We start from the raw sequence: 17,555 nt of genomic DNA on the forward strand, positions 1-17,555 counted from the left end.
TTTTTTTTTTAAGTTTATTTATTTATTTAAGCAGTCTCTACACCCAACATGTGGCTTGAACTCACAACCACAAGATCAAGAGTCAAGCTCTTGCAACTGAACCAGCCAGGCACCCCTGGTGTGCACTTTTAATTTTGAAACTCTAGTTCTTTGGTTTTGACTTTTTCTTTGTTCTTTGGTTGGTTGGCTGGTTGGTTGGTTGGTTGGTTGGTTGGTTGGTTGGTTGGTTGGTTTTATTTCCTTTCTGTCCTCTAGCTCTGAAGTCTCATTATTCAAATGTTAGACCTCCTGTGCACATATTATCTTAACCTCTCTCCTATTTTCTGTCATTTTCTTTTTGCTTTATTTTCTGGGCTATTTCTTGACTAGTTATTATAAGCTTTATTTTTTCTCATTTCTCTCATTACATTTTTACTTATCAAGAGTTCTTTGGTTCTCTGATTATCTCTCAGAGGATATAATTTACTATCTCATTTTTGACATTTTTTCTTCCTATGTGTTGTCAGTTGCCTTCTTCTGCAGGAAAACAGGGGGTTCAACATGCAGTTACATAGTCACTTAACTTTCCTGTTTTCAGAATTTTACTCTCCCCTCAATCATGTGGCGCATCCTTCAGAGATCCTATTTTACCCACTCCAGAGAAAACCTCCAAATGCTCTGTCTGACCAGGGAAGAAGCTGTTAGATTGCATCATGCCCTGTGTTCTGGAGCTCTGTTTCTTTAAAAGATGTTGTTGTTGTAAGATTTATTTAGTTGTTTTAAGATTTTATTTATTTATTTTAGAGAGCACACTAGAGAGCACAAGGTGGGGGGGCGAGGGACAAGCAGACTGCCCGCTGACCTGGGGCTCGATCTCAGGGTTGTGAGATTGTGACCTGAGTCAAAACCAAGTCAGATGCTTAACTGATTGAGCCACCCAGGCATGCCATCTTTAAAAGATGTTTAAAGCAGTGTTTCTGGGTTAAATCCCACCCTCACTTGCAGTGATACCCGACCGACACTGCCAAACCCCAAGCCCTGAGGCAAGGAGTACTATGTATGGTTTACATCCCAGCGCTTCTCAGCTTTCACCAGTGGCGTATTCAGTTTTCCTGGATCCACTAAGGTGTTTATCAGTGATCTGTTTTTAAACCTGTAAATTTTACTGCTCTAAATTTATTGCTGCTTTGTCATTCTGTGTCAGTTTATGCTTTAAAAAATTAACACTGAATTCTTAACTAAGGTGGAGTTTTAGGAGTGAGTGGATGTGTGTGTTTGTATCTGATCCACCTTCTTTACTTTTGCTGATTCTTGACCTCATCATTTACAGCATCTTTTTAAGGCAGTAGTGAGGCACAGGGAGTAAAGACAACACCCTTGAATATCATGTCCGTTTTTCTAGATGTATCACTGAAAAGGATGCCTGGACCCAGTTCTAAATGTGTGTGTGTGTGTGAGAGAGAGAGAGAGAGAGAGATCCCACACCAAGCAATTGGACACTAGTCTGAGAGTTCAACTCAATTCTGACATTATCTACCTGGAGAAAAGTAAGATTCCACAGATTAAGGGCTCAGTCCCACAAGACCTCCCTCCACTTCAGATGCCAGTTGCAAGTCCAAGTTACCTTTGCTTCTCACCAACCAGCTATAAATTGGAGGTTCCAACAACCCCCTCCACTTCAGGATGCCAATCACACATCCAGATTATCACCTGTACTTCTGACCAACTGGCTATAAATCAGAGATTCCACAGCCCTTTCCTTGGGTCTGATTGATTTGCTAGAATGACTAACAAAGTTCGGAAAAGCCCGTTTAATCACTACATTGCTGACTTATTACAAAGGATATTAGCCAGAGAAGGAGATACATAGGGTGAGGTCTTAAAGGAGCTTGTCGTCATGGAGCTTGCAAGGGCCTGCCCCAGTGGCATGTGGAAGCTTCCCAAACCCCCTCCTTTTGCATTTTTATGGAGGCTTCATTACATAGGCATGACTGATTAACTTACCATTAGTGATTATTCCTTCTCTAGCCCCTCACCCCTCCCCTCCCCAGAAATCAGAGACTAGGAATTTTCAGTCCCACCCTCTGTTCATGGTTAGTTCCTATAGCAACCACCCCCCCATCCTTAGGTGCTTTTCAGAAGTCAGCTCATTAACATAAACTCAACTGTGGTAGAAAGGGGTTTATGAATAATAAGACACCCTAAGTTTTACCTTTACAGCTCTGAAGTATTTTCAGGAACTGAGGACAAGAGACCACATATACAAATATACTCCCTTTTGCTCTTACTGCTCCAGAAATTCCAGGATTCCAGGGGTTTAGGGAGTTGTAGCCAAGAAGAGTGGATAAAGACCAAATACAAACACATACACACACACACACACACACATATACACACACGAAAAATGCATTCTGCATGACTCATACACCTGAATGTATATGTGTTACAGTATCATAATCCCCTGCAGTACATGTTCACTTCAAACTGAATATTTGAGCCCATTGTTTTCCTGTAAATCCACTTCCCTAAGTCTCTCACACTCTGTTTTTGTCAGCAAACAGCTGACACATTAGGCCTGTGCCACGGAGTTCCTTTTGGCTGTTCCTGCTGTCTCCCACATATAGCCATTGAATTTTGAAATTCCGCTTATTCTTTCTTGGCTCTCCTTGAATTTACTCTTCCCTCTCCTATTTCCGCAATCAGTGTTCAGATCTTCATTCCTGGCCACCAACCAGAAAATGACTGGAATGATGTCCTCAGATGTCTTGTCATTCTTCCTACAGCACACTCCTGTGCATTAACATGGAGCGGTGCCGAATGAAATCCAGACTCTTTATCCTAGCAACTAGCTGTATGTGGCTTTAGCACATGTCTTCTGGCCTTTGTTGGTGATGCTCTGTCTACCAGGAGTACAAAAGTGGCGCTTTTTGATCAGTCTTTGTCCCTTTGGAGCTCTGGTCAACACTGGTTTTCTACCTGAAGCTTTCTCTGCCTAATATTTCCTCTTCACAAATGTTCTTCCTTGGGGCATCTGGCTGCTCAGTTGGAGGAAGATGCGACTCTTGATCTTGGGGTCATGAGTTTAAGCCCCACATTGGGTATAGAGATCACTTAAATAAAACTTTAAAAACAAACAAAAACGGATGATCATCCTTGTTTTTGAATTCCAGTAGGATTAGAGAATCATCCTCCATGCTTTTTTGTTTACACGTTTCTTAATATTATCTGGATTTTGTTTTGTGTCCATGACTCATTCTAAGCTTTTTTTCTGCAGTATTTTTTATTATGGCCATGGCCAACTTCAAACCTATACCAAAGTAGAGAAAATAGAACACTGAAACCCTGTGTCATTATACTAGCATCACCCAGTTATTATCAGCTCATTGCCAGTCCGTTTTCATCTATATAGATATAGATATATATATATATATCACCCACTCTGCCACCCACTCCACATTATCTTGAACTATATCCCAAATATCTTATTTTCATTCCTAAATATGGCTTTCTAAAAGATGATTCTTTCAGGTAACCATGACACCGTTGCTACACCTAAAAAGTTGGCAATTCTCCAATATCAAGTATTCAGTCTATTTTACCAGTTACCTTGTAAATACTCTTTTGTTTGAAATAGGATCCAAATAAAATCCATGAATGCAAAATTGGGTACTATGTCTCTTAAATTGCTTTTATTATAGTTTTTCCCTTTTCTTCCCATACAATTTATGTGTTAGAGATTCCGATTGTTTTGCTGATTGCATTCCCATGGTACTTAACATGGTCTCTGTTTCCCCAAGAATCATGTTTGAGTTTTTTGGAGGAGTGAGGGGGATGGAGGAGAATGGGGGCAAGAATTCTTTATAGATGGTGCTTGTAAGTTTCTTGAAACTTGAAGCCTAATCTTTTATTTCTTCATAATGAGCACATAACAAGGAAAGTTTGAATTGAACCTAAATTGGTGTCATTTATTTGTTGACATGCTTACTAACTACAGACAAATGACCAGCTTAATTTTTGCTTGGGGTTAATAGTTTTCCATTTCTTAAAAAGCGATTGTTATTCCCAAATCTGTGTATCTATATTAAGGTTAAATTTATATGTTTCCAAAAATAATTTGTAGTAGACAGCATATTAAAGCAAAGTACTATTTGGAGCTAATAGCATCAAACTGATACTTTTAGGAAACTAGCTAAATGAAGACTGGTTTGAAGCAAACTTAAAAGATTTATTTTAATTTTTTTTCATGATTTGTTACTTTTTAGAATAAGTGAATTTTAAAGTACTGTTTCCTTCTCCATTTACTCAGCACAAACATTTCACTGAAGATATTCAAACAAGGCAGTATCGCTCCTTGGAAGTTCTGATAGGATCTGGCTATAATACCCCTGCTGACATTTGGAGCACAGCATGCATGGTAATGTTTTTTCCCCCCTTGACCTTCACTGTTTGCTAATTTCAGTAGACCAGCAAATTTACAAACAGGAAAAGAAATTTTTTTGTGATGTACCACTGGCACTCTAAATCTTATGTCTGAAGAGGTAGGAATTCAAAAGCTAGTTAAAAACATCTGGCGTCCTGTGGCACCTGGGTGGCTCAGTCGGTTAAGTGTCCAACTCTTGGATTTCGGCTCAGGTCATGATCTCAGGGTTGTGAGATCGAGCCCCCAAGTTGGGTTCCATTCTGGGCATGGAGCCTGCTTGAAATTCTTTCTCTGTCCCAAAAACAAAAGCATCTGGCATTCCATTTTGTTGTGCCAAATTGCTATTGGTTGAAGGCACCAAATGTTTCTTAGTATGGGCTTCAGTGGAGGGGATTAAAATAACTGCTCTAAGGTGGTGCCACTTTTGATTAGGAGATTACCAGTACCCTTGCCCTTTCAGCTCTGATCTGTTTTCAGATTAGGGAAACCCCTGGAAACTACTTCATTCTGTATAGTTTGACAGTTCCTCAGGAATCTTTGCACCTCAAAAGATGTGAAAGCCCAGCCATCCAAAGAGTCTTAAATTGCTGCTTTGCCTCTGTCAGACAAGTACTCAAGTAGTCAGATTTAGTTGATACTGAACGGTTTCCCACAAGTAGCCTTTGTTGGAATGTGTTATTTTGTTTCCCGAAATGGAGTGTACTCTTCAATTTGTAATTGTGTGTTTCTTTACTTGTTCCTCTCCCACTAGGTTGTAAGTACCATGCTAACAGGAGCCTTGTCTGTGATGTATAGCTAAGTGTCTGGGTCAGGGCCTGGCACAATCTGAGTGGGTGCTTACAGGGCGATTCTAGTGCTAACTACCCAGAGTTTTGACAGACTTCACAGGTTAAGGGCATAGTTTCCCAGGAGCCTCCTCCCTTCAGACACCAGCTGCAATCTCTGGAGTCCACAGGCCACCTGCATTTCTGACCATCTGGCTACAAGGGGAGGTTCCATTATCCTTTCAGATTCAGTAACTTACTAGAATGACTCACAGAACTTGGGAAAGTGTTAAACTGCTATTGCAGTTTTGTCATAAATCAAAGAGTTGGACACTTAACTGACTGAGCCACCCAGGTGCCACAGAACACCAGATGTTTTTAACTAGCTTTTGAATTCCTACATATCAGAACCAGTCAAATGAAAATATGCATAGGGTGAGGCCTAAGAGGGTCACAAAGGTGAAGTTTCTGTGTCCTTAGGACATGTCACTTTCCCAGCACATCAGTGTGTACCACCAGCCAGGGAAGTTCACACGGGCTTCAGGTGCCAATTTTTTATTGAGGTTTCATCACTTAGGTATGATTGAATGAATTGTTGCTCGTGTGGTTGAGCTCAGTCTCCAGCCCCCTCTCCTTCCCTGGAGGTTAGGATAACACTGGCTCAAAGCCCCAATCCTCACACAGTTGGGTCTTGTCCAATTAGAGGCATATCCAGCCCTTCTCTAAAAACTGTCTAGGGAGCCCACCACCATGAGTCCTACCTCATTGGTGTAATGATAAGGCGGTAGGGGTCCAACGTGAATGACAGAAGACATCATCACTTGGAAATGCCAAGCTTTTAGAGTCTTCCTCTCAGGAAACAGGAACAAAGACCAAACAAATTCTTTATTATATAGCAGTACTTAATAAATTTTGGTGGACCATCAAGTGAGTAAACTAAACCAGAAACTATTACACTGTCATTTCAGTTAACATTTTTCACAGTCACCTTGGGGGAGAACTTGAGAAACTACAAACTAGTAGAAACCCCATCCTATTTTAGGTCATAGATTTCTTGAGACCCACATTCCTAAAAAACTTTGTCTTCCAGAGGTAATAGAGTTAAAACTGTGTTAATATGGCATGACCTCGTAAATCACTGTGTTATGGCATATCAGCGGTCTGTTAAGATGGTGGACTATGTGAAATGTAAGGTTTGGTACTGTGTGCACAAGATGAAAGAACATTGGAATAAAATCTAAATTCTTTCTTGCCATACTTTAAAGCTTTGTATTTTGGGGAATTAGATTTGCTAGAGAAAATAAGCGGTAGAGATGCCACCAGCTACAAAATATAACTAGTTTATAGATGACATCTGAGTTATTATGATGTGGTTCTTAGTAGTGGGTTAATTGTTTGGGGGCAGTAGGTCCTGCTTGCTATTTAGTATATTAATACTAAGGCAAAAAGGTAAAAGGGGAATTAACCTTGCCCCCTGTTTGGACCAGCTCACATGTAGGAATTTTCTTGACCGAGGAAGGGAAAGCACTTATCTGACATGAGACAGTATCATGAAAATTTGAACCCCCCTTTGTTCCCTTAAGTTTCTCTTATTTTGCTAATAGACATAGAAATGTTGCTTTCCATTTAGCCATAACCAGAAAGTAAAAATAAATCCTGTAATATCAGAAGTATCTGGAAAGATGGATCATCCTGCATCCAATGCAATTAATTGATGGAAAGATTGGAGCCCTTTCTGAGAGATGGAGATTGCCTGCCACCTTAGTGATTGAGACTACCAAGGTAGATGGCAGTTATAAAAAGGGAGTGTTCTGTGAAGGCCATTTTAGAGTGGATAACGAGTAGATGTTTTTAAATCCTCCATTCTGTAGATTTTGACAAATGTATAATGACTTGTATCTAACCACTGTAGTATCATACAGAAGAGTTTCACTGCCCTAAAAACCCTCCAAACTGCTTATTCACCCCTCCTCCTCCACCCCCAACACCCGGCCACCACTGGCCTTTTTCTTGTCTGCAAAGCTTCGCCTTTTTCAGAATGTCCTAGAGTTGGAATCATAAAGTGTGGAGACTTTCCAGTAGGCTCCTTTCACTTCATAATAATTCATTTAAGGTTTGCCTATGTCTTTTCATGACTCTTTTCCATTTTTAGCACTAAATAATATTGCGTTGTGTGGATACATACCAGCACACTGGATTTCACAACTGATGTTGCCTCTGGTTGTCAGCATGACCCTGACTGTGGCAGAACAGGCTCTTTGGTCAGTGTGAGGCCAGCACAGGAGTGGCAATCAGGAACCCTGGATTCTAGGATGGGCTTTCTTGCCTGTCCGTTTGGGTTACAGTTCCTCATCTATAAAGGGAAGGGTGTTCAACTAAGTGTTTTGTTTGTAACTAGAGCTGCTGCTGGTTTTCACTTCTGACGTGATTGTTTGGTTTGGTTTTTGTTCTTCTGCTGTTATCTTACTTACAAAATTGTAACTACTAGCAACTATCATATATGTTCCAAAAAATAAAGTTCTCTCAGAGAACTTGAGGTAACTAGTTATAAGTGTGTAGGTGAAAAAATTTAGAAAATAATTAAAATCTTAGAAAATTTTATTTCCTCAAATTTTAATTTCAGTGTTTTTACTGAACTCCCACTATGAGGCTTTTGAAAAAGTACTGGTTTCAGAAGAGATTAACAAATTTTGATGAATGAGAATCACAGTTTGTTTCTTTTCTGCTTTGGGACTATAAGCCTCAGGATGATTAGAGGGTAGATCTCTGTGCAAGTACCAGCTTCAGTTTCATAATGAACTGCCAGAATATAAAACCAGCTATGCCTGGTCCGGGATAGTACAGTTCAGGTAATAGAGTTCTGAGAAAAGCTGTCCTCTCATGAAACTGCAGAAGCTGACTTCTGGCAAGCCACTGAGACCTAAATCTAGGACTGAATTAGAGAGTGTGCTCTGGATTGTGGGGCTCCACCCCACAGTTCCTGAAATTGTCTGGACCATTGACTTAATCAAAATTGACCTGTGACTGGCATTTGACTAACAACTGTACTTTTATAACAATATGGTCCTTTATAAAATTGCTGTTACATTACTTATTTTAAACCCATTTTTTAATCAGTGAAAGGTTAATATAGCCCTGTCACTCAGATGCTGCCTTTCCATAACGCTTGGCACGTATTCTAAAGGAAATCACTTTTTCATGCTTCTTGAACACTGTTACAAGAGGTTTTTGTGTAGAAGACATGTGCCTTTCTTTTCCTGGTAGGTGAATGCCAAACCTGCCAGTCACATAAAACATGAACGGCTCTTGACTGCATTTACACTTAATCTTTTTCTGATTTTCCTATAGACCTAGGAATTGGGGATTCTACTGGAACCGTTTAGGGAGTGCTTTCCAAAGCAAAACTTAAAAATATACTTTTTGCCAAATAATTAAGTCCTAGGTAGAGAGATGTCTATCTGAGTTTTTTGGTTTTGGTTTTGTGTACAGAATCTTAATTTCTAGCCATGTAAAATTATAACAAGAAAATAAGACCTGCTCTTCTCACGAATAATTTAATAACAGAATCACCTTAATATTCACATGTGGCCCTCTCTAAGCAAAAAGAGAAATTCAAGAGAGCTGAATTGCTGATAGGGAGATGGAGTGGAAGAATCCATATGTTGATGTTAACAGTTTTTGCTGTTTTCCTGCTCCATTTTTCTAAGAAACAGGTGTGGAAGGAAAACTCCTTAGGAATAATCGCAGACATTGTTTTAAATGATCATCTGCAGCTTTTTCAAAGAAGAAAAAAATTACTTCATATTGAGCCACATAGTAAGCAATAAGCTTCCCAAAGGCTGCTTTTTCGGTTGTTTTGTTTTGTTTTAATGCTTTCATATGCTGTCCTCTTTTTCTTAGGCCTTTGAACTGGCCACAGGCGACTATTTGTTTGAACCTCATTCAGGGGAAGAGTACACTCGAGATGAAGGTGAGTCTCCTTAACTGAGGATCTCTGTGCATGGTCGTTAACACTTTCCACGTGTGGCTAACACGGTTTGTTAGTACTGAAGAGCTTAGTCTTTTTAGTGTGCTAAGAATATATAAATCCCAGAAAAGATAGAAATATAGAATGTTTTATGTTAAGTATTAGATACACTAGATATTTTATAATAGCTATTAAAGAACATATAAGAATTAGAGAAAAGCCACAGTTGGTTAAACTAAAACTTGTATTTGCCGGGTAATTTCTTCTAAAACATCTGGTTATCTTCCTTTCTGTATAAATCAGTGATTCATTCTTTACCCACTTTCAATTACCTGTTCATCAGCTTGTTGCTCACTTATGCCTGCAACTTTATTTGGAAGTCAGTAATTTTATATGCAGACTGCTTGAGTGGTGTTTGTGAATGCAGGCACTATATCCTATTTGTATAAATTCTACAATTTTTAGCATTTTTCCCTTTCTAAAAATTAAAGCCATACTTTTTTCTTTGTAAATGATACTAACATTTAGAATTCCATTTTAAAACAGTGTTATTGGGTCTCCTGGGTGGCTCAGTTGGTTAAGTGTCTGCCTTCGGCTCAAGTCATGATCCCAGGGTCCTGAGATCGACCTCTGCATGAGGCTCCCTGCTCAGCGGGGAGCCTGCTTCTCCCTCTGCCCCTTCCCCTGCTTGTGTTCTCTTGCGCTCTCTCTGTGTGTGTGTCTCTCTCTCTCTCTCAGATAAATTTAAAAATCTTTAAAAAAAATAAAACAGTGTTATTGATTTACATTTTGTGATAGCTGATGGGAAAGGCCCAAGCTGTCAGTTGCTCCATCTGAGAGGCTGTGAAAGCACACAACTGAATATGTGATTTTTTTTTTTATCATGGTGATGTCCAAATAACTTAGATAATAATGTGAATGAAAGAACAATTAAACGTTTTACCTTCTTTATTATACAGTTTGAGCAGGTTTTGCTTTCAGGATTAATGGGGATTACTTTGAGAGAGCACTAGCAAGGTACCCTCCCAATGTTTAAAATATGTCCTTTACTTTCTGTGCTTTCCTCAGTTCTTAGGGGAATCAGGTTTTGTTCTCTGTGGAACCAAGAATGCTCTCCATTTCTTAAACCACGGTCCCTTGGGATATTAATAGGCAATGTTAGTAGGGCCTGCTGATACTCCTAACACATACTGTTTGGAAAAAGTTACGCTAATTCCGATCACCAAATGCCTATTTCAGTGGGTACAGTTTGGATGTGTTTTCTATGTAAGCCCTTTTAAGAATATATGTAATTACTATCTATGTACACACTTAATTTTCCCTAACCTCTGCTGCTTTTTTTGCCAGTTGTAAGTTTGGGGCTTTGAACTTTCTTAGAAATGCCCTACTATAACTGTTTGAGCATGTAATTGACTTTTTTCTCTTTACTTTCCTAGATTCCCTGTAAATAGTGTGTGGTGCAGAACACATATAGCAGCTGGAATTACACTCTGTAGGGTCTTATGCTACCAAAATGTATATAAAAAGTCCCAAGTAAGGGTCAAGGGAGAATTGTCTATTCTAGATATTTAGATCCAAATTTTATTTCTTCCTATACTAGTCAGCACTAATAAGTCCTTAGTTGAAACTTCAGACTACTGCAGTTTGGTCCATAAGAGCAGAAAAAAAGCAAACCCTTATCCCCTAGCTAGGATATGCATAGTTTGTTATAAGTCATGGTAGGGCTGGGGCCTACCTAAGAAGCATTTTTTCTGATGTTATTGATGTTCTACAGCTCTAACTCGGAATAATACTTGATAATTTTGCCTATCAGGTATATCAGTCCTATGATTAATTGATAAACCGGAGACAGGCTGCTGGAATTAAATGTAAAATAACTCATTCAAGAGAAAAATAATTGGGGCGCCTGGGTGGCTCAGATGGTTAAGTGCCTGCCTTTGGCTCAGGTCCTGATCCCAGGGTCCTGGGATCAAGCCGCGCATCGGGCTCCCTGCTCCGCAGGAGGCCTGCTTCTCCCTCTCCCACTCCCCCTGCTTGTGTTCCCTCTCTCGCTGTGTCTCTGTCAAATAAATAAATAAAATCTTTAGGAAAAAAAAAAGAAGAGAAAAATAATTCCTTGATATAGGAAAAACATTAAAAGAACCAATATTTCACTTGGAAGTTTATAGTAAGATAAACTGTAGTCTCATTTCTACAAAGACATTTATTTGCAGGTTTTGCCTAAAATGGGCAAAAATTTCATGGTGGCTAAGTCTTGTTAGAAAACCATAAATTCAGTCAAAACTGCCAGAAGGTTGTAGTGACTTGATGAACGTAAAGCTGTTTTAAAATGACAGCACTGAGTCCTTTACTTGAGAAATAGATAGGACCTGAGACCGTCACAAATTCCCAGATATATTGATGTCTCTGGCATATTATTATTATTCCCCTGTAAGGTGATATTATTGGAAAGGTTATAGTCATTCCTTTTGACCTTAACGATTCTGTAACTACAGGATTAAGGTCATTTATAAAGCTCTTTTGTGGCTAACAGCCATCGCTTTTTAAAATTTCTTCTTATTCTTAGTTGCTGTCACCTGCAGAGTAAAAAGGTAGTAGAGTTGCCTGTGAATGTGGATGCTGCCTGGTCCCAGGCTCCCCGCGTGGTGCATACTTTGCTGGCAGTGCTCACAGTCCGTATTCATGCTGTGACCGTTACAAGGCAGTGCTATGATATGGGTATCTTTTAGTGGCCTACAGAAGTCAAGTAGCTGTATTTTAAAATGTCTGTACCAATTTCTACTTTGAAAGTGTGATTTATTTTAAATGGCTCTCAACTACACATGATAAGATGTGGGTTCATTTTGAATTCTAGCTCCTGGTTAGCCCTATACCTTCAAGTAGGCCATTTATTCTCTCTGAGGTTCTGTTTTCTCATCATTAAAATGGGATATCTGTTAATTTTGACCTGTTCTACAGGGTGATTGTAAAAACTCAAATAATTGTATGTGAGTGCTTTAATTGTTGTGAACTTTGTTAAATAAAGTGATGTTATTACTACTTGAAGCCCAGAGCAGTACCATAAATAAATAAGTCTCTAAAGCATATTGGTACAGTTTTTTACCTTATCTGAAAAACCCACCTGAATCTAGATGTATAGACAAAATAGAAGTAAAGGTATAGATAAGCCTCCAGACTCTAGAGTGGGACTTGCCAGCTACTATCAGGTGACCAACCACCTGAAACAATTCTTGACCTTCCCAGTCTCCCCTGACGTATCCTTGGTTATATTTGTAGTTACTCTTAAACAGCTAGGCCTGAAAAAGCTATTCATTAAAAAAAAAAAAAAAAAAAAAAACCTCTTTTACAGCTTGTCCTTGATCCTGTTCTTCTTACCCTTCTATTTTAGACCACATTGCGCACATTATAGAGCTGATAGGCAGAATTCCAAGACGCTTTGCCCTCAGTGGGAAATATTCACAGGACTTCTTCAACCGCAGAGGTAGTATTATTAACATGAGTTTTCATCTAGGCCCCAGGGATACAACTTCAGGAAGCAGAGCATTCACACCAAGATTGTTTTTAATTATCACTCAAGTCCCACTGGAGTGGGCGCCTGATTTATTTATGGTTTTCTGGATTCTCCATTAGATGGATAGAGTCCTCTTCCTATTTAGGACAGAAAGCAAGGCTGAAATGTTTTACAAAGAGGTGTGCATGCTACTCTTTCTGCCATTTTCTAGAACTGCATTTGTTACTCCTGTTATGTATGTCTTTTTTTTCCCCTCTCCTGAAATGTTTGAAACATACAGATCACATTGCATTGATCATAGAACTTCTGGGGAAGGTGCCTCGCAAGCTCATTGTGGCAGGAAAATATTCCAAGGAATTTTTCACCAAAAAAGGTAAAATGAATGTGTTTGTTCCCAGCCATTAAGGGGGCAAAGTGTTTAAAAGTGAAGAGGTAAGTACAGTCAGGTACATGTTCCCAACACCTACAGAAGAATGGTCCTGCCTTGGATGCTGAGCTATAACAGCAGAGAGGTGAAATAGTGTGGTCAAAAGCAGAGACTGGAGCCACACTATCTGGGTTCAAATCCCAGCTGCTACACAACCTCAGTCTGCTGATTTCTAAATGGGGATTTTAAGTGTTTACTTCACACTAAATAAGTTGCTGTGTATATAGTACCTGCCACATAACTGGTTGATTACTCCTACTGCAGTACTTCTGAAAAATGGGCAGATTTTTGCTATCATTTGATCTAAGAACTGCCTCTGTCAAAGGGCAAGTAGCTTAGTTTAAGCTTCCTAAGGGCAGGACTCACTCATCTGGTAGCCCAGTGACACCTAATGTAGTCACTTAAGCACATCAGTCCTACAAATTAACTTTACCCTTTGCAGTTTTATAAGTTTATGTTATCACCGATTAGTGAAAGAAAGAAAGATAATACTCTCACCTGAAATTTTGACTCAGTAATATATGTTGGCATAGTTAAGTGTGTATTTCTTATGCATCCAAATAAAATTTTAAAAAGCTGAAATTTGAAAACCTGACCTAGGAGGGACTAGAAGGGGACTAGAAAGGAGGGACCTTCTTTCCCTGTTTGCCATGGTTCCCTTTTTCCTCACAACCTCTACACTTGACAGCAAGCATCCTCAGAAGCATTTCTTAATGTTTTTTTTTGGCAGGAAAATAGTGAAGTGTTTCATAGGAGTTCCTCCTTGTGCAAAGACCAATTAATGGCCTGTGTATACTGAGGGGGTAATTAATCAGGCACTCGCTGCCCACAGAAAGAGACTTCAAATAAGTGTTGTGTAAGTTAAAATGGTTATGGCAAAGAAGCAAGAATTAGAATGACATTTTAGAATAGTACAAAGTGTTGATGTAGCTATATCTGAAAGCTGTATGGGGTTTGTTGTTTTAGTCTTGTTGCTTTTATACAGAATGGACATGGTGTTAGCTCTTTATTTTTAAATTACTGCCTTATTTGGAAGCAACATTTACTAGACTGTTAAGCCAAAAAAAAAAAAAAAAGGCAAATTGTTCTTGGTATGTGATGATAAACTATCTTTGAACACCACATGAGACCATGTTGCATATATAGGCATTTAATATTCATTTTAGTGAATACCTAGTTCCTGCTAGGTCTTATCCAGTTTGACTGGGACAAAATATCCTAGAATGGTGGAGCAAACAAATTCAGATTTTAGGCCCTCACAGAAAATGGAGACACTTCCAAGGAATGTGTTAAAGAAGAGCTTTGTGAATAGAAAAGGATTAGATTCTGATGGCAAAATTTGGTTCTTTATAGAGCACCTGGATTAGTTCCTGGATTTCCACAAAAGGATCTTGTCACTTGTCAGTGGCGGTCAGTTTCTTTTGTATTGTCTTTACCGTAGGTGACCTGAAGCACATCACGAAACTGAAACCCTGGGGCCTTTTTGAGGTTCTAGTGGAGAAGTATGAGTGGTCTCAGGAAGAGGCAGCTGGCTTCACGGATTTCTTACTGCCCATGTTGGAGCTGATACCCGAGAAGAGAGCCACTGCTGCCGATTGTCTCCGGCACCCTTGGCTCAACTCCTAAGCCCCAGCCCAGCACCGCAGCAGAGATCACATGCTGACCCTCGCCCCTCCCTGCCAAGCATTTCCCTCTTCCCTTTTCAGGGTGAAGCTCTTCCTTCAAGGGTTTCCTAGGTTTTTTGTTATTGTGGGGTTTTTTGTTTTGTTTTGTTTTGTTTTGTTTTGTTTTTTTAATCCAACATGTTCATTTGGGTCTGCTTACTTGACCCTGTGGAGATTCCCCCACAGCCATTGGGCATCCTAGGTGAATTTGGCTTTGATTGGGCTCTGCCAAAGACTAATATACTAAAATGTGAAACAGCCTCTCACCCTGTACCCTTGTCTTTTCATTAAAACACCCTTTAAATTATAAGCATCCTTTTTAAAAAGAGCTATGAAGATGATGAGCTCATCCTTTTATTCATTGACTCTAAGAGTCAAATTTTCTAGTGCATCTCCTATTGCCAGCATAAGGATGAGAAAGGGAAAGGGTGTTACTTCTGTGTACAGCAGAGACATTAAACTTGCTGTATCCAGGCTGCATCATCTTCCTGGATTGTTTCTGTTGTTCTCTATGTTCACATTTTGTCCCATGACTTTGAAGTGAGTATCTTTTTAAATGAGCTGTATCAACACCAAATTTGGATACCATTTTATCACTGTTCAAAGCACTATCGAATTCCTTTCATCATCCCATAACTCTAAGATCCTTGAATCTTTGGCCTGATTTTTGGTGGAAACAGACACAACCATTGACTAGTGATTTCTTCAGAACTAGATGTTCTGCAAAAACAGTCCTTTCCTATGTATCATCTGTCACCCTAACTGCAGAGTTATTTTGATTGGCTGTTTTGGTTTTTGTTGTTTTAACCCCTGGCTGGCACTTTTACTCATTGCACTTGAGTTTACTGCCCCATAATTAAAGAATTCAGGATGACTCCAGAAAGGAGATCTGGGTTTCAGAGATTTCCCCTCTAAGAAGAAAATGTCCTAGAATTCCCAGTTCTTTTCCAGTCAGTCCCCTACTTCTATTTACAGCTTTTTCCTTACCTTGTCCAAAATTTAACCTTGAAGCAGTTTTCTTCTGTGGCTTTACCATTCTCATTTTCTCAGAGGCTTCAGGTCTTAAATGAAATCTCAGCATAAAAGAGCCAAGGGGAAGGGTGGGGGGATGGCACTTTTGGGGTGGGGTGGTTTTTTTTGGGGGGGGTTGGTTGTTTTAATATTAGCCATTCTCTGCTGCTATTTCTTTATATAATGTAAGTGTTTAACTGCAATTTTGAGATAATTGGGATGTACTTGAGGCTTTTTTTTTTTATGAGAAAAGGCTTTGTGTATCTTATTTTAGAAGGGGCCTCTCCTAGACCTGCCCTAGACATTACATATTCCTCCAGTCATATTGAAAAGCAAAAGAGGGGCAGGTTTGGGGTCACAGCCACTTGTTCAGCACGGACCAAGTGGGCCTTGGGGATTACAGCATTCTGCGGAGACGGCTCCAGGACTGATTTACAGAAAGCCAAGGAAGTGCGACTTGAGGCTCTACTAGCAAAGCTGCTGATGAGACTTTCAGGTAGCCGACTCTCTATATGGGAGATGGGAGTCCAGATTCTGCCATTTTTCCACCAACAACAGCAAAGGAAAAAGTGGTGCAATTATGCAATCCATTTAACTCATAAACGTAGAACCCTGTTGGCCAGCCATTCATCGGATCCTTGATTGGGTAGTCCTGAAATCAGACGTGTTCCTGTAGAAAGAATTTTAAGTGAGGCTGTCTATGCACCTATCAAGAATAAAGAAAATAGATTGTATCCAACAACGGCAGGGAAAATCCTTCAGCAATCCTAATCCACTTTGGCTTTTCAGCTATATATATATCTCTAAAGCAATAGCAGACTAGAACTGAATTCTTGTCTACACTGTAAAATAACAATTGCACAATTAAGGAATTCTGGTGATGATATTAAAATGAAATAACCAAAACAAAAATAGAAGGCCCCATTTTAACAACTGATGTGAGAAGAAATTTTAATAAGAGAATCTTATAACTTCATTCTGGAAATGGTTTCCCACCAAATAAGGGCTTTCCCCCCTATCATTTAAGGAGCCAGATGAATTAGAAGCTGTAGAAAGAGGCAGCTATAGAATTTGATCTTCCAAGTACCCCATGTACCTTTATTGAACTTAATCATAATACTGTCAAATTGCCACGATCTCACTAAAGGATTTCTATCGCTGTCAGTTACAACCCCAAATGCATTTTTATTCTTTCTACTGGGTTCATTGTCTGTTTTCTTTATAAGTGCAGTACAATAAACAAATTATTTAATAACCTATATGTCTCCAGAGCATTTCTGTTCCTTTGTTGCCCAAGTCGATCGGACCCAAGCTTCAGAATGGAGGGAGGGATTGGTTGAGTATGCTTTTTGAACTCAAATAGGCAGTGAAACTGGCTGGAACACAGGCCACCGCTTTATGGCATTTGTAGCTTTGCTTCCGTCTTTTAAATTGGGGGTAGGTGAGATTAACAAAGCACGTTTCTTAGGAAAGTTGTCATTCCCTGTATCTCCTAGTATTTTCCCAGAATATTTGCGGTGTGTCTTTTACCACTCCCCCCTCAGATTACAATCACAATCACTGTAGATACAAAATGCCAAAGATTTGTGAAGTCTGCCTAAGGCACTGTCATGACAAACCCTCCTACACAGGCTTTCATAGATTTGTCTGATTCATTCCTTAGGGTAAATTCTTTGAAATAGAATGGCTGGGCCAGAGAGTAAGCACATTTTCATGGCTTGTAATAAATGTCAGGTAACTGATGTGGAGAACGGTTAGGGACTGTTCTGCTGTGACCAGCAGTGCTTGAATGGGCCTGTTACGGACACGCTC

At 39.5% G+C, this 17,555-nt stretch overlaps 1 protein-coding gene across 1 annotated transcript in view; it reads left to right on the forward strand.

Annotated features, from left to right (window-relative positions):
• The window catches only part of SRPK1 (SRSF protein kinase 1), a 79,898-nt gene extending 62,898 nt beyond the window's left edge, over positions 1–17,000 (forward strand). Inside the window, 4 exon segments of the mRNA XM_027601581.2 lie at positions 4,286–4,393; positions 9,064–9,133; positions 12,922–13,014; positions 14,510–17,000. Coding sequence (XP_027457382.1) covers positions 4,286–4,393; positions 9,064–9,133; positions 12,922–13,014; positions 14,510–14,694 — 456 coding nt within the window. The 3' untranslated portion in view covers positions 14,695–17,000.
• Positions 17,001–17,555: the final 555 nt, after the last annotated feature.

The sequence above is a fragment of the Zalophus californianus genome, chromosome 7, assembly GCF_009762305.2.
Source record: "Zalophus californianus isolate mZalCal1 chromosome 7, mZalCal1.pri.v2, whole genome shotgun sequence".
In the NCBI taxonomy this organism is placed as follows: domain Eukaryota; kingdom Metazoa; phylum Chordata; class Mammalia; order Carnivora; family Otariidae; genus Zalophus; species Zalophus californianus.